This window comes from Charadrius vociferus, unplaced genomic scaffold, assembly GCF_000708025.1.
Source record: "Charadrius vociferus isolate BGI_N301 unplaced genomic scaffold, ASM70802v2 scaffold932, whole genome shotgun sequence".
Classification (NCBI taxonomy): domain Eukaryota; kingdom Metazoa; phylum Chordata; class Aves; order Charadriiformes; family Charadriidae; genus Charadrius; species Charadrius vociferus.
In genome coordinates, this window is record NW_009647299.1 from 194,110 (window position 1) to 218,917 (window position 24,808).

The following is a 24,808-nucleotide window of genomic DNA, read 5'->3' on the forward strand; positions in this document are numbered from 1 at the left end:
TCGCTGTAAAGAACCTGAAAGTAAATCTGTCTGCGTTGCCTTCGGTAAGAAATCAGCTTCATTCGGAGGAGAACCGTTGAATTCCATTTCTGAGCCCATTTCCAAAGAAAATAAAGAGAAACCCAGAACAGTTTCACTGTTTTCTTCCTGCTATACTTTAAGAAAACAAACCCAGACTGAACTCTTAACAAGGGTTGGCATTTTCTGAGGAGCCTAAGGGAATAAAGTCTTCCAAATCACATTAAGAGGGAGATAATCTTCAGGTCTCTTTTGCAAAACCACAGCAGAAATGCGGACTAGCTTGCCACTCAAATGATTGCTTTGCCCTTCAAAGGGTGAAATCCAGCCCTGAGCAGGGGGTACAGAGCCCACGAGTAACAAAAGCGTCGCACCGCCTGCTTCGCCGGGTGAATTTCACCCCACAGGCTTGAACCTGCTCTCAGTGGAATGGCTCCCACCGAGTTCAACGGTGCAGGATCAAGCCTTAGGCACGACGTGGCAGGGTCAGGTACTCTGGTATGTCTAATTCCAATTCATTCATCACTGCAGAAATTTTGCAGCCAATTTGTCCTATAAAAGGCAACGCGACTTTTCTTTCTATGGTTTCCCTCCTCCCGTGGAATGGGTACCGCCGGTCTCCGTTCCTGTAGTTACTTCCTGAAGCTTCTCCTGCTGGACGAGGTTGTGGTGACGGTGTAGGTTTTGGAGCCACCCCCAGAGGAGAAGCCGAGCGCCCCGCTGCCCATGCCTGCTCCCAGGCCAAGGCCTCCTCCGATTCCTCCTCCCAGAAATCCACTGGAACTGGCATAGCCACCTCCACCGCTGGAGCTGACCACGGCTGCGGCACAGAGAGAAGCAAACCAAACGTGAGCGCCAGGGAACTTCGAACCCAGTCTGGCACCCTCACAAAAAGGGCATTTCTGAATTGCAGCAACCAGATGAAAACTCTCTACCATCTCCTGCAAAAGACAGGGCCCAGCACACTAATCTCTTGTTACGTTTTGGCCCAGAGCATTTATTCTCAGCGCTAAGACAGATGCACGTGAGGGTGAAGCAGCCCACATTCAAACCCCGCCTGGACGCCGTCCTGTGACACCGCTGGAGGTGCCCCTGCTCTGGCGGGGGGTGGCACTGGGGGAGCTCCAGAGGGCCCTTCCGACCCTGACCAGTCTGTGACCTCCTTTCTCCATCACTCAGTCTGGCTCAGGACCCCCTGCAGCACGGAGAACCCCAGAGCATAAACGTTCAGCTCATCTCTTGGTGCACCAAAGAGGCTGTGGGCGTGTGGTTCACCAGCTATCAGCGGCCATTAAGTGGATGGAAAGTAGAGTCACTGGTTTAGAGCTGTAGACAGCGTCTCCGAGACACCAGCATCTCTCCAATGTCCCGACAAGGGGAATACGCAACGCTTGCCAAGCTGGAAAAACACCCTCCAATGTCATCTCTGCACTAGCTCCCAATCCAGGCAATGCCTGTTCTCATTTGTACATTTTTCTCCATCCAAAAACGGGAGGAAAGAAAGATCAGTACTCCCCCAAGTGAAATTTCATTCGGATGAGTTAGAGCTGAGGTCTGCCATGGAGCCAACAACACTACAGACTTCTGTCTCTGGGCCTCCCATTTAAGAATGGGGCTAACTGGGTCGCAGAAGCTGGGGCAGGGCACCGTGATGCTCCTGCACGCAGACCCAGCTGGTCCCCACCTGCGTTTTCTATAGGCATACGGCTACCTGTAACAATTATAAATTATAAAATCAACTCACAGATGTTGACGTTGCCAACTCCATCACCAGCCAACCTGTTGGAGAAGAAAAACACAAAGGAAGAGGACGGGTTAGACTCGGCATTACTCAGTGTTCCCCCAGGGCCCCAGCACTGAGGATGAAGACAATGGCAGTGAGTTATTACTGCTGTTGTAAATAATTCAGACAAGATAAGTGTGCCATCCAGCGCTTTGTTCTGGCCCTACGCTTACAAGCTCTGTTATCACCTCGGGGGACCGGCTGAAAGAGCACAGAAGCTCTGTCCTAATTCCATGGGGATTTGAGCCACTTGGAAATTTTCTGCCACAGCATTGAACACATGATGGAAACCAACTTTTTGCCTCTTTGCATATTTTCACCAAAAGTATCAGCTTTTCCCCAGAACTTGCCAGTTTGGCTCTTCAGCCAAAGAATTTTCAGGACCAAAACTCAGTTAAAAATGCAAAGTTTTCTCTTCTGTATTTCCCTGCAGAAATTGGACTCGGGCCCTCACCACGTCCCCAAGCCAAGGGGGCAAAGGGCTGGACCCTTCCTCACGTAAAACCCACAGCTTGCCCCCACCTGCTCTCCTCTCCCTCCAGCAGCTTCCTGTAGGTCGCGATCTCGATGTCCAGGGCCAGCTTGACGTTCATCAGCTCCTGGTACTCCCGGAGCTGCCGGGCCATGTCCTGCTTCGCCTTCTGTAGAGCTGCCTCCAGCTCCTCCAGCTTTGCCTTGGCATCTTTGATTGCCAGCTCCCCACGTTCCTCGGCTTCAGCAATGGCTGCTTCCATCTTGGCACGCTGCAGGGATGGAGCAGAGCAGGTCAGTGGGTGTCCCACCTCCTTGGTGGAGGGTACTACTGCCCACGGACTTCTGGCATCTACTGGCCAGACCATCTCTGGGTATCTGCAGAGCCCTGGAGCCATCTGCTCAACTTAGATCCTTAGAAGTTCACGCCTACACATTTTTTTGGGCACTGGATGGAGATCGGCCTGCAAAGGAAGCTCATCTCATCCCAAGATACATTCTTCCAAAGGACAGACCCTATTTCTCTCCACATTTTCGGAAGACTTTCTTTAGGCGATCCTCAGCTTCTCAGCCCACCCACACCGCACACAACAGGACAACATTTAAGGTTAATGCAAGCTCAGGTTTTCTCTCCTGTTATGCCCCAGAGCTTGTTCAGAGCCAGTTGGTCTCCAGCAAGCTTTGATGTGAGGCAAGCATGGACTCGAGCAGACCTGCAGTTAACAAACAATAAAGACCTACCCCAAAAGTGTCCCTGTGGGGCCACATCAAGCTGGCAGTCTAACCCACCCTCAACCGTGCCCCCTGCACCTCCAAAACCGCCCCATGTTTGGCAGGAAAGGCTCACAACGAACGCATGTGCTTTATACTCTCATTCATTATTCAAAGGAGCTGCACTGGGTCAGCTCTTTGCTTGTAAGTGTGTGTTGAAGCCTCCCTGCCCCGAAACCAAATAAACACAAATGGATGAATCACAATGGCTTATCTCCAGCTTTGTGCACTCTGGTTATTAACAGCCAGTTTGCAGCCCTGCACATGGTCTGGATTTCACCGGCCGTTTGATAAAGCGATAACAGCCCCCGGAGAAAGCAAACAGAACTCCCATACAGCTGAAAAATTCTTTTATATGCCCAAACATGGTGTTCCCTTCTGCAAAAAGGGAGTGGACAAAGATCCCAGAAACAGGAGGGCAGGAGGAATGCGTGTGGCTGGGAAGGAGGCCACGGGCAGCCTTGCCCTTTGGAAACAGCTCCGCATCCCTCCCCTCCTGCGCTCCCAGCTCGCTGGAGGACTTGTTCTCACCAAGAGTTCCGCTGCCTCTCGGCATTACATTGCTCGCAACCTAACTTCTCCCTCCAGCAGAACTGACATCTTTTGAGGTGAGCATTGCAGCCACCCCCAAACTGCTTCCCCCAAATGTTGCGTTACACCCAGACCCCTGACACGCTCGCTGCTGCCAAACCCGCTGCTCTGCAGCAGGAGAACAAGGGCAGCTCCTCACCTGGGCCTTCGCGTTTTCGATTTCACTCTGCAGCCTCTGGATCATGCGGTTTATCTCCGTGATCTCATTCTTCGTGTTGCGCAGGTCATCCCCGTGTTTCCCAGCAGTGACCTGCAGCGCCTCGTACTGTGACATAAAGCAGTGTAAGAGACACGATGGGAGTCAGGCTGGCAATCAATTAGCTGGCTAAAATCTCTCCCGCTCGTGGCAGGATATATGAACTAAGAGAAGCTGTAACCGCCTTTATCTCCCCCATAACTCACCTTGCTCTGGTACCAGGACTCGGCCTCCGCCCGGCTCCGGTTGGCGATATCCTCGTACTGCGCTTTGACCTCTGCGATGATGCTGTCCAGGTCCAGGTTTCGACTGTTATCCATGGACAGCACCACGGAGGTGTCGGAGATCTGGGCCTGCAGCTCATGAAGTTCCTGCCGGTTACATTAAAAACAATGCCATTAATCACTGACTTAAGGGCCTCTCTTTCGGAAGCCAATTAAAGAGGGAATCTGAGAGGAAAAGGGAAAGGGAGGCAGATAAGAAGAATTCAATCAAAACATTCATTAATTAGAAGGAAACCAACTGAATCACATCAACCTTGCAAAGCACAAAGTGTAACAACAGCAGAAACAGAGCTACTTCTTATCACCCGCATTTTGACAGAGAGGTTAGTTTCCCCCACTCCTGAGATAAGAACCCAGCATGAAATGTCCCAGAAGCTCCAGCATCAGCTTCACAACAAAGCCAGGGCCAAATTCCACCACAAAAGGCAAGGATGCAAACAGCTCAATCAAGCTTTTATCTTGCAAATCATGGCTAAGATAAAGGCGGCTGGGACAAGGAGCTTTCCTTTCTTTCTCTCACTCAGTACACACCAGCCCTACAGCACTGGCTATAAGACACTGGTTTTCCTTGTTTTCGCACTAACAACATCAAAAAATAATGCACGTCCTGGCTACGTTTGCAATAAATGCATCTCACATCCCAGAGAGGGAGAAACCACTGTGACAATTCACAGGATGTGCACTTCACTTGCAGGCTTATTTCTGCTCATGCAAGGGAAGACTCCATGTCTCCATCACCCTTTTCTCAGTCCATTTTCTCAGTCGCCACTCGCTGCTCTTCACCCACTGGTGGTGCTACACCGCGGCAGCCGCAAGAGGCAGAAAGGACCTTACCGCTTCATAGAGAGACCTCAGGAAGTTAATCTCATCTGTCAGCGCATCCACCTTGGCCTCCAGCTCCACTTTGTTCATGTAGGCGGCATCCACATCCTAAAAAAGAGCGATAATCCATTGAGATTGCCATAGCTTTGAAGACTAAGTCCACTCAGCCTTTGAGGGCTTCAAAAGCAGCCATGAGCCCATCAAGTTCCCCAAGTCCGCGCCCCATGCCCAGTGACCCACCGTATCCTAAAAATTATCTACCGGTGTACTAAACACTGCTGGTGTAAACGCTGCTGGTGATCCCACATGCTCTGTAGGGTGCCCCGGACCTGTGTTTGCAAGTCTGCTGTCAGTTTGGACAGCAGGGAAGGTCTTAGGAAATATCCCAAAGAAAGATATAGCCAAAATCTGTGATATCCATGGGATCTGGCCCTCCTTCCCAGCTTCCTACAGAGACTTCAGTGCCTACACCGAGACAGCCTTTAGTCAGAAATGAGAGCTGTAATTCTTCTCCTGTGGGTTTCCAGGCACAGCTATAGCAAAGAGAGCGTAGGGGCAAAAGGGGGAGAAGGGCGGCAGACGTACCACCAGTCCCAGCTAATATCCATGGTACGCACCTTCTTGAGCACCACAAACTCGTTCTCTGCTGCCGTGCGCCTGTTGATCTCGTCTTCATATCTGCCAGAAAAAAAAAAGGGGGTGGTGTGAAGTTAGAGCCTGGGTAAAAGGGAAAAACGTCCCAGTGAAGAGTTACCCCGCTTCTCTGCTCTCTCCTTCCATTTCCCTCCTTGTGAGCCACCTCGGAAAGCCTCTGCCTTCCCCGAGCAAGGCAGCCACAGCCAGAGGTTTGCCGTACCACTGCAGCACGGGTATTATTTGCACAAGAGGTACCAGCTGTGTGCCACAGTTCCAGGTACTGTTTGGATGAGCCGAGGCCTGAAAGCTGTTCTGGTCCACATCGTCATAACCACTAACCTGGAAAGCATTCCTCCCCCACGCTTCCCTCCCCACATTCATCAAAATTCACTGCACTTCAGGAGATTTCTGCTCCTTATGCTCAGTCAGGGACAGCTGTGGGATGGCAGTCCATGTCCTGAGGGTGTCAGCTTTTTCACTTGCCCATCGAGAGAGCAAACACAAATGCAGAAGAGATGCAAGCAGACTCAACCGATTCCTCTATGCTGATCGAAGCACCCTCTAACGCTGCTTTCACTGTGCACGTCCTTATCTCAGGCATCCGAGAACATTTCGCAGGTGTAATCACACCCCACTGTCCTGGTAAGAGCCCAGTACAATTATTGTCATTCTGCGCAAAGCAGCTACGCTTCAAAGCCACACAAACTTCTGGCATTGCCTACATCCCTTCCTTAGGTGTTCACCCTTAGATGTAATGAGCTAGATCCTCAGCAGATAAAGATCATGCTCCACTAACTTTATGGGAGTTCACTGATTTGTACCGTTTGCAAGCATGGATCCAGAGCCTGAATTACACTGTTCTACATAAGGCGACCCGCCGAAACCAACAGCAAGGATCTGCTGCGTGAATCCTGAAAGTCATCCAAGGGGCAGAGCAGGAACCACTTTCTCCGGCTGTTTTGGAATCGCCGTTGCCAAAGTTAGAACACCGCTCTGTTTGCGTACGCAGTCCCTGCGTGGCTAGCGCTGTGATCTGCCTTCCAAAGCGTGAGCTACTTCACTTCGAACAGCCTTCACGTCCCTCCCCTTCGGCTTCGGGCTGGAAACTTGCCCATCCACACTGGCACAAAATGGACATTGTTCCTTTTGAGATCAATGAACCGTAGCCGTTGCTATTGCGGAATAATATACGACCTGGGCATTTTGTGAGCGTGCCGCGTACGCCCAGCCTGCAGCGCAGCCCGGATAATCTCAGATAGGTAAGAAGACTGAATTATTCTAGAACGGTTTGTCAAATTCCTCGTTTCCTGGGGGAAGCTCCACCAAGCTGGTCAACAAACGGACAAATCGTTCTATATTCTTCACGAACTGCCGCGGGGCTTCGGGAAGCGCGGTGCGCTGTCACACCTCGGCATGCCCCGCACCGAGCCACGTAGACAGCGCGAGCAGAGCCTTACCCTGAACCACACCCCCGGTCAACGCAGTTACTGAATAAGGGACTGAATCTCGTCCCCTGGAGCCTCACGCGTATAAACCTCCTCCCCTACCCCAGATGTAACGTGAGAATTGCTGCGTAAATTGGACATATGAAAAAGAGGCAACAGACACATAAAGAGCTACTCATGTTTAGGGATTCTACTGAGAAGATGAGATTTTCTTCACAAAACCAGGGAGAAGCAGGTTCTGAACTCCAGTTACTGCATCCTCACTCTCTCTGCTGCAGTAGCATCTTCCCCAATTCCCGCTTCCCTTCTCCTACCACATACAGGGTTTGGGTTTCCGTGGACCCGTAAGCTGGAGGGATAAATATGCACCCGTGCACCCCGCATTCGTGTGACACGCAACGAAAACCAGGGCTGTAATTCCTCTGGGTGCAAACCAGCTCCTTGCTGCTGCCTGGCAGCGATGCAAAGTCCAACCGTGGACAAGCAGAGGGTTGGGGGAGCAGAGCTGGGGGAAACGCCGTTCCCACGCACCTCCTCAGGAATCACTGGCTATTGACTTTTCCTAAACACAACCTGGGGATTATCAGATGTGTTTGTTTTCAGTTCCTGCTTGATCCAGTTTGCCAGCTCCCTCTTTCCTTTTCTTTTTTTAATTCTTTTTTTTTTTTTTTTAATTAATAAAGGTATTTAACGCACAGCTGGGTTGGGCACAGGCTGGGACAAAGGCTACTTTCTTCATGGGACTCCTCCCAAGCGACACGAGTTGGCCTGAAAAGTCGCTTAAAAATTGCGGGTCTCCTGCTCCATCACCTCCCCACAAAACAGGCAGCAGTTCCCCCTCCGCCTGCCAACCTGCCGAGCTGCCACGGGGCTCCTCCAGACCCAAATGGGCACGTCCAACCCAAAGTAGGAAGCCATCCCTGAGGAGGCCCCAGAGCAAAGCCAGGAGGATGGAGCCACTGAAGACCACGTGGGAACAAAGTGCCAGGAACAAGTGATCCAGGCAAGAAGAACCATAGAATGGTTTAGGTTGGAAGGGACCTCGAAGATCATCCAGTTCCAACCCCCCCGCCATGGGCAGGGCCACCTCCCACCAGCCCAGGTTGCTCCAAGCCCCGTCCAACCTGGCCTTGAACACCTCCAGGGATGGGGCAGCCACAGCTTCTCGGGGCAACCTGCCCCAGGGGCTCACCGCCCACACAGAGAAGACTTTCTCCCTGATACCCAATCTAAATCTCCCCTCTTCCAGTTTGAAGCCATCACCCCTCATTCTATCACTACATGCCCTTGTCAAAAGTCCTTTCCCATCTCTCCTATACCTTCAGGCACTGGAAGAGGCTCTGAGGTCTCCCCTTTTTCGCCTTCTCTTCTCCAGGCTCAACAACCCCAATGCTCTCAGCCTGTCCTCCCAGCAGAGGGGCTCCAGCCCTCCAGGCACCTTCCCTGGACTAGACACCTAACTCACAGCTGGAAAAACATCTGGGGACATGTCTGCCAAGCTGCTGACCGACCTGCCAGCTCAACTACACCGTTAGATGGGAAGATTATACTTTACTTGGTCTTGAAATCCTCAACAAGATCCTGCATGTTCTTCAGTTCGCCCTCCAAACGCCCTTTGTCATTCAACAACCCATCCAGCTGCCGTCGCAGGTTGCTGATGTATGTCTCAAACATGGGGGCGATGTTACTCCGGGCCGTCTTCTGGTCCTGAAGGAGGCTCCATTTGGTCTCCAGCATTTTGTTTTGCTGCTCCAGGAACCGGACCTGGAAAGCAACCAAGGGGTCATTTGTGAACGCGGGAGGAAGGGGGAGCTGACACTACGGAGTTTGGATCCTTCGGGAAGGACAGGCTGCAGATGGTATCTGAAGAATTTAGATTGCTCGTAGGAAGCACCTAAACCCTGGAGGGTGATAAAGACCATGAGGGAGCGCTGCGCCGATGGGGCTTGGCTTCCGACTGTAAGGTTTTGTCTGAATTAAAGATAAGCAGATTCTGGGTGCCTGACACTTGACAGAGGCCATCCGCAGACCTCAAAGTCAGCCAGTTCCACCAACTCCAGGGCTGGATTCCTCGCATTTTGAGGATGCCAGAGCCGAAGTTTACACAAGACATACGATCAATTAGTGCAAGACAGTAAAGCCACAGGGGCACCGGGCAGCGCAAACAAACACAGCAAGCTCTGACTTACATTAAGATCTGTGACGATTCCTCTCTAAGAGGCCCCCTCCTCCCTCAATTCAGGGGTGGTGTGCTCGGGCGCAGATCTGATCTTTAAAGCCTGCACCCACGCTATGGCAATACCAGTTAAATAAAGGGGGGACCAAGCTGGCCTAAGCGGGGCAAAACCCTTCACCGACGGCAATGCAAGCAGGGCTTTAATAAGAGTTATTGGATCGCAGTTGGCAAACCACACCATGCTCTTGAAGACCTGACCCTGAGCCCATTTGTGAGTCCCCCACTGGGTTAAGCCAGCTTTGGGTCAGACCTGCTTTTAAGCAGCGTCGACAGAGCTGTCAGTCTTTCCAACACCTCACCTTGTCGATGAAGGAGGCGAATTTGTTGTTGAGCGTCTTGATTTGCTCCTTCTCCTCCTTGCGCACCCGCTGGATATTGGGGTCAATCTCCAGATTCAGGGGTGTCAGGAGGCTCTGGTTGATGGTGACCTCCTGAATGCCGCCGGGGCTGAGCGCCCCACCAAATCCCATGCCTCCATAGCCGAATCCAGAGCGAACGCTGTAGGAGCTGCCACCTCCAAGGGAGATCCGCTTGTTGGTGGAGCCGAGGTTGTAGAGGCTGGAGCTGCCAAAGCCACCGGCCCTGCCTAAGCCGGCACCCCCTCCTAGTCCACGGGTCGAGGAGACGCTGCTGACCCGCACTTGGCTGACCCCTGGCACGGCCACAGAGCGAGAGCTGAAACTCACGGACCGGGACATGGCTGCTCCGCAGGTGTCTTCACTATCTCTCACCCTTCAAAAGCTCAGGGAAGCTGTGCTGGAGACCAGGGAAGTGAGCGAGTTCTCCTGACTGCTTCTCCTTTTATCCGTTAGAAAAGCTGGGCTTGGCCCAAGGGCAAAAGAGGGATCATTTTACTGCCTCGGAGAGCTGGGTGTGCCTGGCTGCCTTCCCACCCTCCGTCAACCTGCTGAATTGGAGCAGGAGAGAAGGGAAGGGCCAGGGAAGGGCCCGGACACACCTGGCGCCGTGTCCCCGCGCTCAGACCCAGCGCTGCCCTGCGCCTCCCTTTGCCTCCGCCACCCGGGCAGCCGGGGGACGTGAGGCACGGGTTCTTCTGGGCTCCCTTGGCAGAGGGTTACAGCAGGACAGGTCCGGTCCCCATTTCCTCAAGGCTTCCCCGTTCCTCCCCGCTTGCCTAAATGGATGTCGAAATGAGAAGAGAGGGAACGCTCGTTAGTTTTTAACTCTGCAGAGCAGGGAGCTCCCCGCTGCGACAGCAGAAAGGAGATACGGGGCTTCAGCGTCGCACCAGGTCCAGCCTAGTTTAACGCAGCCCAAAGCCGCTGCATGTGTGCCCCACCAGCAGCACCCAGCGAGTCTGCGCCACGCCGGGGGATGAGGGCGGCAGAGGAGAGATGCCGCAGTTACCCCTGGACACCGTGGGTTTGCCCTCTCCCTCCGGTTAGTGCTAAAATAAAGGCGGTTTAGGTGGGTCGCACTCTGCGGGTGGAAATACCCAACGTGTTAGTCCACGCTCAAAAGGAGACAGGATAAGTTTCTGCTTAAATTTCTGGGTTCCTACGCAGAAGAGGCAAAGACAAAAAATAGTTTTATTCCCTTTCTGCAGTTTAAAACAGCCTTGAAGGGACAGATGTCTCTACTCTAAGGTTGTAAATCCTCCATGAGATTTCAGTGCCTGGCCTGAATGTGTCACCCTTCAGCTCTTCCCCCTTATCAGGACAACAAGATAGCGCTGGCTGCATGTTCTGGCCACAGCCTATTCAAAATATGTACTTCCTTCTTCGCGGGAAGAATACAAGTTAGCTGGAAATCCCGGCTACTAAAAGGAAATTCTCTTTTTGAAGGAGGGAAAGGGGGAGATTGAGCCAGACAGACATACGAGGGAAGATTCCTCCCTGCCCGGCAAGCTGGCTCGACTTTCACCAGCGAAAAAAAAAAAAATAATCCATTGAGTGCAAAGCAAACTTGGGCGTTGCGCACACCCAGCTGTGCTGGACCCGATGGCTGGTGCAGAGGTTCATTTCATCCGCACACGGCTAGCAGCAAGGCAGCAGCCTCCAGCTCTTTTACGTAGCTCCAGGTCCTTCCGAGTCGAGAGGGACAGGCTGCTCCCTTCCAACAGCTCTGGGTCGTCTCGAGAAGACGGGGTTTGAATCTGAAGGTGTGATTTAGAGTCCCACAGGCAAGCAAGAATAAATCCCACAAAAGCAAGCCCCGGCTGCTGGATTTTATCGAGTTGCATTCCAGCCTCAACTCCTTTGCATCAGCAGACAGGGATTTTTTTGCACAACGCAAGACATAAACCAGAAAGCAATCCAGCAGGTAAAATACAAAGCTGCCGTCAGATAAACGGTCATAAAGGCGAAGCTGTTCTCAGCAGCCTCGGCAGAAACACCAGTTCAGCAGTAAGAGAACTGAACTTCACCCTGGTTTGCACTATCAAGGACCATAACAACAAAAAGCCATTTTCTAATCTTAATTACCGCCACGCAGCACCACCGATTTTAGGTAAGGATGAGTCTGTCTTCCATTGAAAGTTCAAAGCTTTCATTTCCATCCCATGAGCAACCCACCAACGCAGGAGAGGCTCAGGAAAGCCTCCTTTACCTTGGTGCTATACGCTGCCCAGCTCCCGGTGTCACAGCTAGCCAGTTTAGATCCCCCACGCTTTTTACAGCCCAGGCGGCAGAGCGAATGTCCCCCATTTAAATCCGGTTTCAAGTCAGGTTAAGTCACAGCAGGATCTGGCGACCCAAAGGTGTCACGCGTAGAGTTTGCTTGTGTTGTTGGGATGCCATGGTAGCACCGCACAGCTTCACAACCGCACTGACGGGTAAATCCTTCCAAGCCCACGCGAGTGACCCACAGAGGTTCAGGTTCAGTAACACAGAAGACACTGTATTGACTGGTTAAACACCCTCTTGGGGAAGTGAATGCTTTGATGTTGGGACTGCTGTGCTTGGTGTCACAAAAAGGCATCCCGGTCCCCGCACGCCGACGCTCACAAAGCCGACAGAGTCACAAATCATAGAATGGTTTGGGTTGGAAGGGACCTCAAAGATCATCCAGTTCCCCCCCCTGCCCTGGGCAGGGACACCTCCCACCAGCCCAGGTTGCCCCAAGCCCCGTCCAACCTGGCCTTGAACACCTCCAGGGATGGGGCAGCCACAGCTTCTCGGGGCAACCTGCCCCAGGGGCTCCGCGCCCGCACAGCCAACAATTTCTTCCTAATATCTCATCTCAATCTCCCCTCTGCCAGTTTGAAGCCATTCCCCCTCATCCTATCACTCCATGTCCTTGTCAAGTCCCTCCCCAGCTCTCCTGGAGCCCCTTTAGGCACTGGAAGGGGCTCTGAGGTCTCCCCTTTTTCGCCTTCTCCTCTCCAGGCTGAACCCCCCCAACTCTCCCAGCCTGTCCTCCCAGCAGAGGGGCTCCAGCCCTCCCAGCATCTCCGTGCCCTCCTCTGGACCCCCTCCACCAGGTCCATGTCTTTCCGATGCTGGGGACTCCAGAGCTGGATGTAGTACTCCAGGTGGGGTCTCAAAATGATAAATCCCTCCGTAAACCCTTGGGAAAATGAACCAAGCTCTCGATTCCACCCCAGAAAGTGGAAAAGGGTGGGTTGGGGGAGGTGGTAAAAAAGTCACATCCCAGTGGAAGAGGAAGAAATTTTTGCTGGTGAGCAAAATTGTGTGTTAAGAACACGTTCTTATGCTGATTGATGTTGGTCTGTTGTTTCCACATCTTCTGCCGATACCCCCTGGGCTATCTCTCGCTGTGTGTTTAGAACTCAATGTTTGGATTGAAAGCTTTCAAGAGCAGGGAGTGCCCGTAGGTTCTGTGTTTGCACAGTGCAGTCCTAGTTTGTGATTACTGCTCCAAAGTGCTCCGGCGGTGAGTCATAAACTAATTAGTGTCCTAACAACAAGCAGGGGTTTGGTGGTCTCCTGATGGGGGTATTGCAAGAGCACGAGGGGGCACTCATGGGGCCGTCAGAATGACACTGTCAACCTGTTATTCTTGTTAACACCACCCAAAAGCAATGCCAACACAGCGGCACTTGCACTGACACCGGCAAACCCCCCGCGCTGAAGATTCCCCCCACGCTGCGATCACAGCTCCCCCTTGCAGGATCTAAGTAGTCTCATTAGGAAAAGCTCCCAGCTCATCAGTAATTTCTGCGAATATAGAGAGGTTGCTCCAGAGGGAACTCGTTATCTTACTGTCCCAAAGGCAGACACTGTATGTCAACAGTCTGATGCACAAAGGAGCCACGGTAGGATGAGGTGGCCATCTATCACGAAGTTTTATTGACTTGTTTGGTCCTACTTCCTGTGTCACTCGGGCTATAAAGCTCAATATGACGCAGCTCTTTGGCCCAGTATCTCAACGACAGGGAAGTGGCTTTTCCAGAAAGGCGACGACCGGCTGATTTGAAGGATTCATTTGTTCCAAAGGTTGGAACTTCAGTACAGTTCATTGCCTTGCAAAAGGAACCCTCCTGCTGTAACCTGGGGCCTTACCTCTAGTTGGAAGTTATTTAATCGGTGTCTTTAGTTTTCTGCCACTGCCCACTTGCGAAGCACTTAAAGAGTTGTCTTGAACTGGGTACGATTCCCCCTAAACGTTAAGTCACCACCCTCTTAGTCTTACATCAGATAAACGGAATGGGCTGAAATCCTCCCACCTTTCAGAAACAAGGGGCTTCTTCTGAGGACTTGAAATCCATTCTGTGGCCCCTCTCTGCTCCGCTGCCCTTGGCACACGCGGCGGTATTGTTCGCGCTGCAACTCCGTGCAGCTTTGCACATGGAAACCGCGTGTCACTCTCCGCTCTGGCGGCCTCACGGCTGTGACAGCCCCAGGTCCCAGCCAGTGCCCGAGGCCAGTACGATGGGTCTCACCTAAACTACACCGTCTCTTCCAGCTACACCTCTCCTTTTTACCATGAAGCAGCCCGAGTATCAGAAACGTGGCCAGCAGGTCAAGGGAGGGGATTCGGCCCCTCTGCTCTGCTCTGGGGAGACCCCACCTGGAGTACCGTGTCCAACTCTGGAGTCCCCAACATGGGAAAGACATGGAGCTGGTGGAGCGGGGCCAGAGGAGGCCCCGGAGATGCTGGGAGGGCTGGAGCCCCTCTGCTGGGAGGACAGGCTGGGAGAGTTGCGGGGCTTCAGACTGGAGAAGAGAAGGCCAAAAAGGGGAGACCTCAGAGCCCCTTCCAGTGCCTAAAGGGGCTCCGGGAGAGCTGGGGGGGGACTCTGGATCAGGGAGGGGTGTGACAGGACAAGGAGTGATGGTTTTAAACCAAAAGAGGGCAGATTTAGATGAGATATTAGGAAGAAATGGTTGGGTTGGGATGGACCTTGAAGATCATCAAGTCTACCCCCTGCCCTGGGCAGGGCCACCTCCCCCCAGCCCAGGTTGCCCCAAGCCCCGTCCAACCTGGCCTTGAACACCTCCAGGGATGGGGCAGCCACAGCTTCTCGGGGCAACCTGCCCCAGGGGATCACCGCCCTCACAGGCAACCTTCCATAGTCCCAATTATTGCCCGCTGAGGAATGCCCACGCACCGATGCACCGTGAGCATTTACTCTAAACTCAAGAAAAGGGAAATGCCGACTATAGGCTGGCCCCTCTCCTCCACCTCTATCTGCCTCTGCGTTTCTGATCCACGCGTTGGCTTTTATGAGTGTGGATGTTCATATATTTTACCGGATCCAAATATTTTCTGTCTCCTTGTCTGTGTGTTTACATGTTTTTGTGTTCACACACATATATTTTGATTTAGGAAAAGGGGCACCCGACGGCTCACTGGAGTCACCCGCTGCACGGGGACCTCGGACCTCGCGGTTAAAGACCGGGGTGGGGTGATGTGTGTTTATACATTTTGGTGTTTATACCAATATATTGATTTGGATACCTTACAGGAAGTTAGCGTGAATCTTGTCATTTTCGAATCTGTAATTAAGTCGCTGCTCAATTATTTTGCTAAATCACCTTGTAAGCCCTTACATTGGTTAATGAGCGCTGCTAAGATTTCGCCTCTTGGTCTGCCTCAAATCCTTTTATTAATAGAAGTTTTGAATCGCGGCCAAATCAAAAACCTTGTCGGTGACATCCAGGAACAACTTGGCCTCCCCCAGAGGAGCTGCCGCCGCTGGAGCCTCCTCCCCTGCAGCATTTTCCAGCTGCTGAGCACAGCGATGGGGGACGGAGCCCCACGCGCCTCCCTGTCCTGTTTGCACAAGGAGCGTTTACACCCCGCACCGCTGCTGCTGCACGGTGCCACGAGCTCCGGGACAAACACGCAAAGCCGGCCGGGCTGCGGGGATGCCTCCCGGGGACACGGCGCCCGCCACGGCACCAGCTCATCAGAGACGCTCGCTGCGCCTGACGCACGCTGGAGACATTCAAGCTACGGACTTTCTTCCCCCTCCAGCCTATTTTAGATGCACATAAAGCTGGTTGGGTTTTTTTTCCCTCTCTCCCCCAAATTACAAGATCTTACGATTACACGAAATCATGAAGGAATAACTATAAATATAGTTATAATTATGTATAATCATAATTACATGGGCAATTTTTACATGAAAGTTGAGAGTCACTCCCACGGCTAAAGCCTTAAGGAGAAACAAACAAACAAACAAATTAAAACACTACAATTCTCAGAGCCGAGGTGAACTGCCAGCCCCGGTAACGCCGGGCTCGGGCTTTCTGCGAACAGCACGTCTTGGAAGAGAATGGAAAAATCCACGTTCTGTCCCCACAAAAAAAATCACACGTGACTTTTGAGTCCAACCTGTTGCATCTGTTGGTCTGTGCAAGTTCTCAACGGCCGCTCTGGTGTGACCTCTGCGGACACGCACACGGTGCAGAGCAGGCAAGCCACGTCCCGTCAGAGTCCATCTGTCTCCGGCCAGTAACACACGCTGGCCAGCCCCAAAACCCAGAGCAATTATAAAGCGATCCTTCCTCCGGCCATACTCCTCCAGCTCTTTAACCCTTCCCCAGTTGGAAGCTGCACCTCGACCAGCACGTTTAACCGCCGCTGCTGGTCCTCTCTCCCCATTATCGGTTAAACTCATCCCTGCTTGCTACAGCCCGCGGCAATGAGATTGCACTGGCGTGAGAAGATCCTCCTGCGTGCCCGTGTTAATTAACGCAATTGCAAACTAATGTGCCCCATTCAGAGCAGATGGAAACCGTGAGGTTTCGCCCTTTCGCTGCAGTCAAGGGAACACCACCGGTTTACAAGAGCTGAAATAAAACTAATGCAACAGTCCGCAGCATTATTATAGGAGTTTGTGGGCCCGATTCATGCCTAGGTTAAAGAATAACGCCGCAAAGTGAATGGAGAGAAACAACCTAGCACAGTCATCAATGAGAAATGCTCTTATCAAAATCTTGTCTCATCTGACCCAGCTTGGGCAGAGTCAACGACACAACAGCGCTTTACACCAACTCATCCTTCATCTCCAAGTCCAGGGAGGATTAAGGTCTTACTTCCCCAAAAACACTCAGCACCCAACCCGGCAGCCATCCTAATTCTGCCCGTGTTTGTACAGCCCTTGGCACAACGTAATTGTGGACAACGACCGGATTTCTTAACAGCCACCACAACACAAACATCTTCACCCTGGTGACTCCACGGGAACAAAGCTGCTCCGCAAGCTCTGGCCCCAGTCACGAATTCCAAGATCTTTTGCACAATCAAAGCTGTCCAAACAGACCTGTTGCCCAATAAATGCTCCTAAGAAAAAAAAAAAACCCAACAAATGAAAACAGAGAGCTGTATGTGGTGTTTTAGAGATAAACTGTCCTGCAGGCAGGAAATACGTGGGAGAGGCAGGAGGAAAACCTGTATCACCTCCCTCCGCACGGAGCGACACGTTACCAAACGTGTGGCTGCGAATATTCGCTCGAATCTTCAGGGCCACTGGATTGCAAAAACTCCATCAGATGCAGCGCAAACTGTCCCCCTGCTACAGAGGGTGGAACCTACCAGCCAGGGTTTCCCGAGACGGTTTCTCCCGGACAGGCACTGGGGATGCCCACAGCAGGGATGTTTTCCATTTACGAGGATTTAATACATTCAGCCTGTAAAAATGGGAACTTGCAGGATCTGCCCAAAACAGCTCAGCCTGTGAAGACACGAACGATTTTGTGAAAGGCAAAAAAGCAAAGGCAGAGGGGCTAAACCAAGGAGGTGTGGGACCTTCTCACGGATGAGTCACAGTCAGAAGGAGAAAAAGGGGAAAAAAAAAAATAAATATAAATGATTAATTTGTTACGAGTATTTTATTACGGCTATAATCACCAAGCTGAGATGGTTATCTCTGCTTACAGAGGAGATAGCTCTCAGGGAGACGAGGGTTTTTTTTTCCTACAACTGCAAACACGGGAAATAAAAATAAAAAAGGAGGAGAATGGCGGTCCCAAGACCGGGGCTTCAGCACTTCCCCCCTGTCTGCTGTCACACCAGCCAGGGACTTTATCTCAGCATTTATACCTCCGCCAGCAAGGCACGCTGCTCCAGCGCCCACCTTCTAACCCCGATGTGACAGAGACGGCGGCTTCCAAATGAAAAGAGAAAGGAAGGCACGACCCCTCCTTTCCTCTGGTCTTCTCCCAGCTCGGGACTTCGTATTGGGTTTTACAGAACGAGCAAAGGGCGAGATTGCAGCCTTGGACCCGCCGGGGCGCCGAGCCGTGGGTGCTGATGGCAGCAGAGGGTGTGGTAGGTCTGTGTCAGGCACCATCTTAATCAATACATTCAACGATGAGAATAATAATTATAATTAGAGTTATCTTGCACCTGCCCACGTTGCCTATGACATGAATGACTCTTCCCAGGTCTAGTGGGAGGGGAGGGAAGATCAGGTCGGGCGTTGCGTGGAGCTGGGGCTACCCACGGCCGTACGGGCTGCTCCGAGAAACCTCCTCCAGCCCCAGCACCCAACCGCCTCCTCCCGACGCCCGCCAGCACCCCAAAGCCACCCTCGGCCACCACCTCCGCTTGCGGCAGGTTTCCGTGTTAACACGAGGACAGCGAGGGAGGAGAGAGGCTTGGCAGGAAAAGGAGAAGAGGGAAAAACAGCCCCAAGAGCGAGGACAGCTCTCCATGATGCTGAGGATGGTTCCTCCCCGCGTCCCGTGGGCTGCACAGCCCCGCGGTGCCGGGGAAGAGCTTTACCCGGTACGAAAAGAGGCGTTATGGCCCTTCGAGGCAGCACTGAGCTTCACCGCGTTCGCCAGGCGTGCACCAGGCATGAATCAGTTGCGCAGAATTTGACCCCAGGAGTTAAAAAAATCAGGGTGAATCAGATCTGGTACCAGATTTAAGAGGGATTACAGACTCGCTCCTGGGCTTAGCGCCCGTGTGGCCCTGACACGCACACACGTGGGGTTGCGTGGGACCGTCGCATAGGCACACGCGGCCCGGCCGTGCCACGTCATTACCGTCCTCGCGAAGGCGAGACAGAGCGAAGCAAGTGGGCGATTCCTCCCTCTGCCTCAAGGTGCTGACTTGGGCCCGTGCCCGCGCCGCACGCACACTAGGAACCTGTTGAGCTACGCTACAGGGCACACCGTTTGGTGCCAAAGTTTCCCTTGCAGACACGTCGGGACAGCAAGCGGCTCCTGACCGCACACTGCGCTGCTAAAGAGGAGGCTCCAGGAGCTCACCGGCCCCCGGGGGTAACCCAGCACCAAAACCAGGCACGCAGCAAATACCCCGTTGCAGTAATTCGAGCATTGGTCAGGAGCAGAGCGAGCCCTGCGCCTCTCTGCCCGAGCCACGGAGGGGTTGGGTTGCATCATTTGGGAAGTACGCAGCAGGACAAAACCACCCCGGGAAAGCTGCGGTGAGGTGGAGGCATGGCCGAACGCCCGCTTCGCATTTATTCCGGAAAGGCGTTGGTGGCACAAGGTGGAAAAAAGGGGGAGATCCAATTCGCATAAGCGGCCGGGGAAAAAAGATAAACTCAGATCTTTTGCCTGATGATACGGGCACGCGGCCTCCGAAAAGCGTAAGCACTGGTTCTCCAGCACAAGGAGCTCCTACCCTGATCTTTGGGGGATCCCACAGGCAATTGTCCCTCGGTTTGTCCTAACGCAGCATCAAGCAGTGACACCACCCCCTTCTCCCATTCCCACCCTCACCCTGTCCCTGCTCCCAGCTCGTGGCTCCCACCTGACGACAAACGTGGCAGGAGCCCAAATCCCTGTCCTCACAGAGAAAAAAAAATACACCCAAAGACGTCTAACCTCATGTGCCACCCTTTAAATTTCTGGGCTCGCTCCCGCTACGCTAATTTTAGGAGAGAAGCCGCTGCAGGCTGGGATTGCTCTGATCAGCCACCAGTCCCTACCTTGGGGCAAAGAGATCTGTTTCTGCAATTCCCAATGGAAACGTCCACCTTCGAGCTATCACTTTGATGTCTTCGGTTTTCCCCCCACCCCCCCAAAAAAAAACCAAATAAAAAAACCCCACAGATCTCAGTGCATTTTACCCTCAGAACCTGCGTGTTGCAAAACAGGTAGACAGTCTCATAAATATCCATGCAACCTCATTAAGAGCTGAAGGTTCGCAGTACCCACTGAAACACAATACATCATTATTTATGCTGCAAACCATGTGAGAATGACACACAATGCAGAAACAAAATGCCTAATTAAAAGTGACACAAGAGCACAGAGCCAGATTGTAATCAGAGCGGTGGATACTGGGTGCTGCCTAAAAGGAATGAAGTCATTTGCTCAAGTGTGGATTGGGAAACGCTAAGCAGTAAATCCTCGCATTGTGCGTCTCATTTATGCTCTTTTTTGTAAGCGGGGACGTTGGGAAAGGAGAAGCCACTTGCCAAAGTAACAGGACAGGTTATTCGGAAGGGAAGTGGCAACCTTCAGGCGTCCCAGCACAGCTCGAAGGAGCGGACTGAAAGAGGGGGTGACGCAAGGACAGGCGGGGACGATGGAGAGCCCAGAACATACGGAGATGGCCGGGTTTTGGGACAGCCTTCAGCTGAGAAAATAAAGCAGCGGTTTCTAAGATGAAGCCGAGTCCCTTTATTTGGGAGATGACACAACGCGGCTGCCCGGGGGAGATCCAGCGCTCGGCAGCTGCTTCCCCAGCCCGAGGCAGGGCCGGTATCACCCAGTCTCTTGGTACAGCGGGAAGGGAAGAGCCTGCGGCACCCCGGCAGAAACAAGTGATGTCACCACCACTTAATTAGCCCTACCTGTTGGTTCGTTTGGTTTTTTGTTGGTTTTTTTTTTTTTTTTTCAATACCTGAAATTTCCTGGAAACTACGTGAGCAAAAGCGCAGCAGATGAGTTGGAAACCTTCCTGAGCGTGAAGCAGATGTGGGCACGTCCCGTCCTGCCTTCCAAACCCTTCTATAAATTCTTTGCAAGTGACGTCTATTTTGGGGGAAGCGATTTAGACGGCAGAGTTTTAGCTCCTCACTGTTTCACCCAGAAATCAAAAAGGAGAGACGGAGGGAAGGGGGCTGGCAGGGGGAAGGGGACGCGGATGGCTCTGGGCAGTCACATAAAGGAACGAAAGGAGGAGGCGAGAATGGAAGTGTGACACTAAAAGGGTGGACGGGGATGGAAAGAAGGAATAAGCAAGGGAGAAGGAAAGAGCGGGGATGGCGTGGAGCTTGGGAAGGCTGCAGAGCCGTCCCCAACCATCCCCCAAACGAGGGTCCACAAAGACCCACAGTCTGGGGTGAAGTTCTCCTGTCCCCAGCCGCCCTGCCCCGCTCCCAGCGCAGGCAGGGCAGCTACAGCGCTTCCCTCGGTGCCCATCCACCGTCCCCCGGGGCTGGGAAGGGTCAGACAAGGAGAGCAATGGCAAACCACATGCGTGCCCAGATGAGCACGCAGCCCTGTGGTCACCGGCGTGTCCCCGGCTGTCCTACCACGGCGCTGGCCCAGGCGTGCCTCCAGCCCAGCCCGACACCTTCCCTTCTCCGCCGGGCACCGCAGAGACGGGCTGAGAAACAGAGCCGGACTCGGGCATCTCTGCAGCCAAAGCCCCTCAGCACAAGCCCAGCTCTGGGCAGCGGCGCGGACCGCGGACCCCCTATAACCAACCTCCCTCCAGCCTACGCCCCAGAGCAGGCAGATGCTTCTCCTGTCACGGGAGGAGGGCCAGCAGCCAAATTTAACAAAAGCAAAGCAAACATTTAACAAAATAGGCTCTCGTACTATTATTATTTTTTTTTTTTAAGTGGAAGTGAACTTGGTGAACTGAACCTGGTTCTCCGGAACCAGGAACCTGCAGCTGCTCTGCCTGGTCCTACCTGTGGCCGCAGTATCAGCCATTCTCCTGCAATGTGTCATTTGGCTTAACACGCACGGTTCCCACTCCAGACGCTCCTCGCGTGACTGACGAGGCTTAAATAAGTCCTGCTGACCCACTCATTACCTCTGCGGCTCTCTGCATCCCTCAGCCCTCTCTCTGTCTTGCTTAACCTTAATCATTCAAATTCCTTGGGGCAAACGCTGATGCGTTGTTTATGTTTCATACATTACCCATACTCAATAAACAGCAATTACTTATGGAACCTTGATAAATAAATCATTCTACTATGCGTATACATATTGAGCCAATAACCCTAAAAGGTGATTTTCCAGATGGCCGGGATAAATCGCCGTGTATCGAGGGAAGGGTGACAAGACTCTCTGAGTTTGTCTGCAAAGGTTGAAGCACCCCCGAGCCACCCTGTGCCCATCCCCAAACCTCAACCTACCAAACCACCGCACTGCAAACCCAGAGCAATACGTTGCCTTGCTCCAGACATATCCAGAATGGGAGATCCTGGGATCGCTCCGCATCTTTGGATGGTGATGACTACATCCAAATGGATCAGGAGACAAGCTAGACCAGGCTGCAAGGACACCGGCAGCAACGCTTTGGGAGCAGGAGGACGCAGCAGTTTAGCTGGAGGTGACTGGACCCTTCATCGCATCCTCCAGAGCCTTCTCCACCCTGTCACCACCTTCCTCATGTCCCCATCCTTTTTTAGCTTGTTTTGCCATGTAGCCAAGCAGGCTGGCGCCAAATCCTAAAGCCTGATTTTGGAGACCAGCCCGTTCCAAACCGAACCAAATACCTGGCCGAGGAGGAGCATCGAGAACACTGGCAGGAAGGGAAGAAACACCCTGACTCAGCACTGCCTCTCCCACAGGGCAGGGAAGACAGCAAGGGAGAGAAACACGCAGCAAGGCTTTGGCTGCCGCCATGGAGAGCAACCCTCCCTTCCCCATCCTTGAAAAGACCGCACGGGGCGACAGGTTTCTGCACCAAGTGTACCGACGATACCAAAGAGCGGTATTATTTCGGCACCGGGCCGTTGGGCATTGCCACGGAGCAACGCCCTGCCCAGACCAAAACGGGGGACCCCCCCAGGACCCAGCACCACGAGCAGCAGTGTCTGCCCTTCACGGATCCCCACCTCGGCCCTCTGCCCGGCAGGTGGGACAACAGGAGCCTCGGCACCCAGACAGGAGAGGTTAGAAAGCAGTTTAACCCTCCCTCTGCACGTTCTTCCCACTCCCCCTCACATCCCCCGCCGGCAGAGATGACCGCTTGCAAACACTTCTTGTAGAGGGTTGTTGCAAACCATACCCACCCTTCTGCACGGAGGCAGGACTCTGGAAAGCCTCGCTCATCTCGGAGTAGAGTGGACCCGATGCTCCCATTGAAAATCGGCTTTCCAGCCTGCTTTTCCCAAGCGTTAAAAGCAGCTTTAATCCTAAACCATCATCTTTCTGCATTTTGCTGTGGCAGAACGATCCAGCACCTGCTCCAGCACCCAACGGAGAGGGTGTGGGATACAGTACATGACGCTACACAGGAGCCGGGACTCAAAATGAACCAAGAAACATGTTACAATTCGATCTGATCACCAGGAGAGGGTTTTTTTGTGCCATTCTGCACCAGGAGACACCATTTCAGCCAAACTGGACACCCTCACAGGCTGGATCCAGGGGTAGAAATTTCATTTCAAGAAGACAAAAAAAATAAATAAAAATTAAAAAAATAAAAAAAAAAAAAAAGGGAGCGGGGGTTGTTGTGGTTTAGGCTGAATCGGCTCCTGGGGACATGGGGCACCCCAGACGGGACCAAAAGATGCTCCCCCCTACAAAGCGATAGCAGTAAGCATGAGCAAGAGCCTCTGCGCATCCCGCGCCGTGGCGTCAACTATAAACACGGGTCTTATCACCCTGAGAGCGAACGGTGTCTGTGCAACGCGCTGTCGATTTCTGCAGTCAGAAGAGGCACGGCTAAGGAGCAACGTCACTGAACAAAACTGGTCCTGTTTTACCTCAAACCAGGACAGAGGTGGAGAAGAATTGATACTTAGAGGAGAAAGGAGCAGGCAGCGATGCTCAGGCAGATGTGGCTGCCAACGCGGTGACCAGCGGTGCTTTCTCTGCAGCAGCGCTTCCCGGGATCTTGCAACACACAATCGCGCGATATGCCGCCTTGCTCCGTGCGGAACACCGCTCCCAGCCGCTATTAAACTGAACTACCCTAATTTCACCTCGATCTCCTTCCCTCGGAGGGCTCATTCCTCCGGAGCCATCACAACTGCCCTCGGTACCAGATGAAGCAAAAAACCTGCCAGGTGACCCCATGACCTGATGCTAATCAGGAACACTGATGTGCCTTCAACCGCAAAGCCACAAACGAGCAGCGCACGATGAGATAGATAATCTCATCTCACCTTGAGAGAGCCACGAGCTTTGTCATCTCCCAACCATAAATTTTGTTTTAATCCTTAAAATGAACCGTGAGGATTAAACTGAGAAGTCCCACCAAGGATCCGTTGAGTGAGGGACTTGGTATTCAAATGGAGCGTCAGGGGAAACATTTTCCCTGGAAAGGGTGTTTTGGTAAGATGGGCACGTCACGTGAAAGCACACTCTTCTTGGCAAAATACTGAAAGAAAAGGTTAACCGTACTGGAATGGGTCATCTTTCTTCTGAAGTCCTTAAAACAGAAACTACTACTTCATCAGAGATGGTTCTTGTTGAAGCAGGTCTGCGACAGATCCAAGCTTTCTCCCACTTCACTTGGCAGAAAAATTCCCAGCTCGTCTTCCAACATAGGGCAGAACCAGCCTGTAAAAGAGCAGCTTTCCCAAAAAAATGGAAATTCTCGATTTCGGCCAGAGAAGATCATCCCCTTTCCTGAGAACGCTGCAATGCAGTAGACAACAAGAGGCAGAAACGGGCACTCTTCTGTCCTGATTTTTCACAGGAGAATCTGAGTTAAAGCAGGAAAATACTTTCAAGAAAGCCATGTCCAACCCTGGTTTATACCTAGGTCCGAAGAGGTGTTTAAGGGCATGCCACCTGAGCAGCCTAGAATTCATTAAAAGACCGTAGGTTTTGGTGTCTCCAGTGCCAGTTTTAAAGGGCTTTCAAGGAGCGGCAGCGCTGGATGGACTTGGGCGCTTTTGAGATCCAATGTGGTGTCTAAAGGTTTTGAAGTTCTCCCTTGGTGCCAGACCAGATGACTGAACCACCTCAGGACTCGCGGTCCCCACACCCAGGGGTCTCAACACCAGACCTATGG

General features: G+C 52.6%; 1 protein-coding gene across 1 annotated transcript; it reads right to left on the reverse strand.

Annotated features, from left to right (window-relative positions):
• Positions 1-250: 250 nt before the first annotated feature.
• Positions 251-9,951, reverse strand: LOC104281977 (keratin, type II cytoskeletal cochleal). The gene is made up of 9 exons (XM_009880041.1): positions 9,553-9,951; positions 8,573-8,781; positions 5,554-5,614; positions 4,949-5,044; positions 4,037-4,201; positions 3,774-3,899; positions 2,324-2,544; positions 1,763-1,797; positions 251-838 (listed from the first exon to the last, which is right to left on the reverse strand). The coding sequence occupies exons 1-9, from the start codon at positions 9,949-9,951 to the stop codon at positions 651-653; spliced, it is 1,500 nt and encodes a 499-aa protein (XP_009878343.1). The 3' UTR covers positions 251-650.
• Between the last annotated feature and the right edge of the window lie 14,857 nt (positions 9,952-24,808).

What these genes read in the sequence shown, in the direction of transcription:
- LOC104281977 (XM_009880041.1), bottom strand. Translation starts at nt 9,951, where the DNA reads ATGTCCCGGTCCGTGAGTTTCAGCTCTCGCTCTGTGGCCGTGCCAGGG. An exon ending in TCGCCTCCTTCATCGACAAG is followed by an intron (nt 8,782 to 9,552) that starts GTGAGGTGTTGG and finishes GTTGCTTTCCAG; the next exon opens with GTCCGGTTCCTGGAGCAGCA. An exon ending in AGTCCTGGTACCAGAGCAAG is followed by an intron (nt 3,900 to 4,036) that starts GTGAGTTATGGG and finishes TTTATGTCACAG; the next exon opens with TACGAGGCGCTGCAGGTCAC.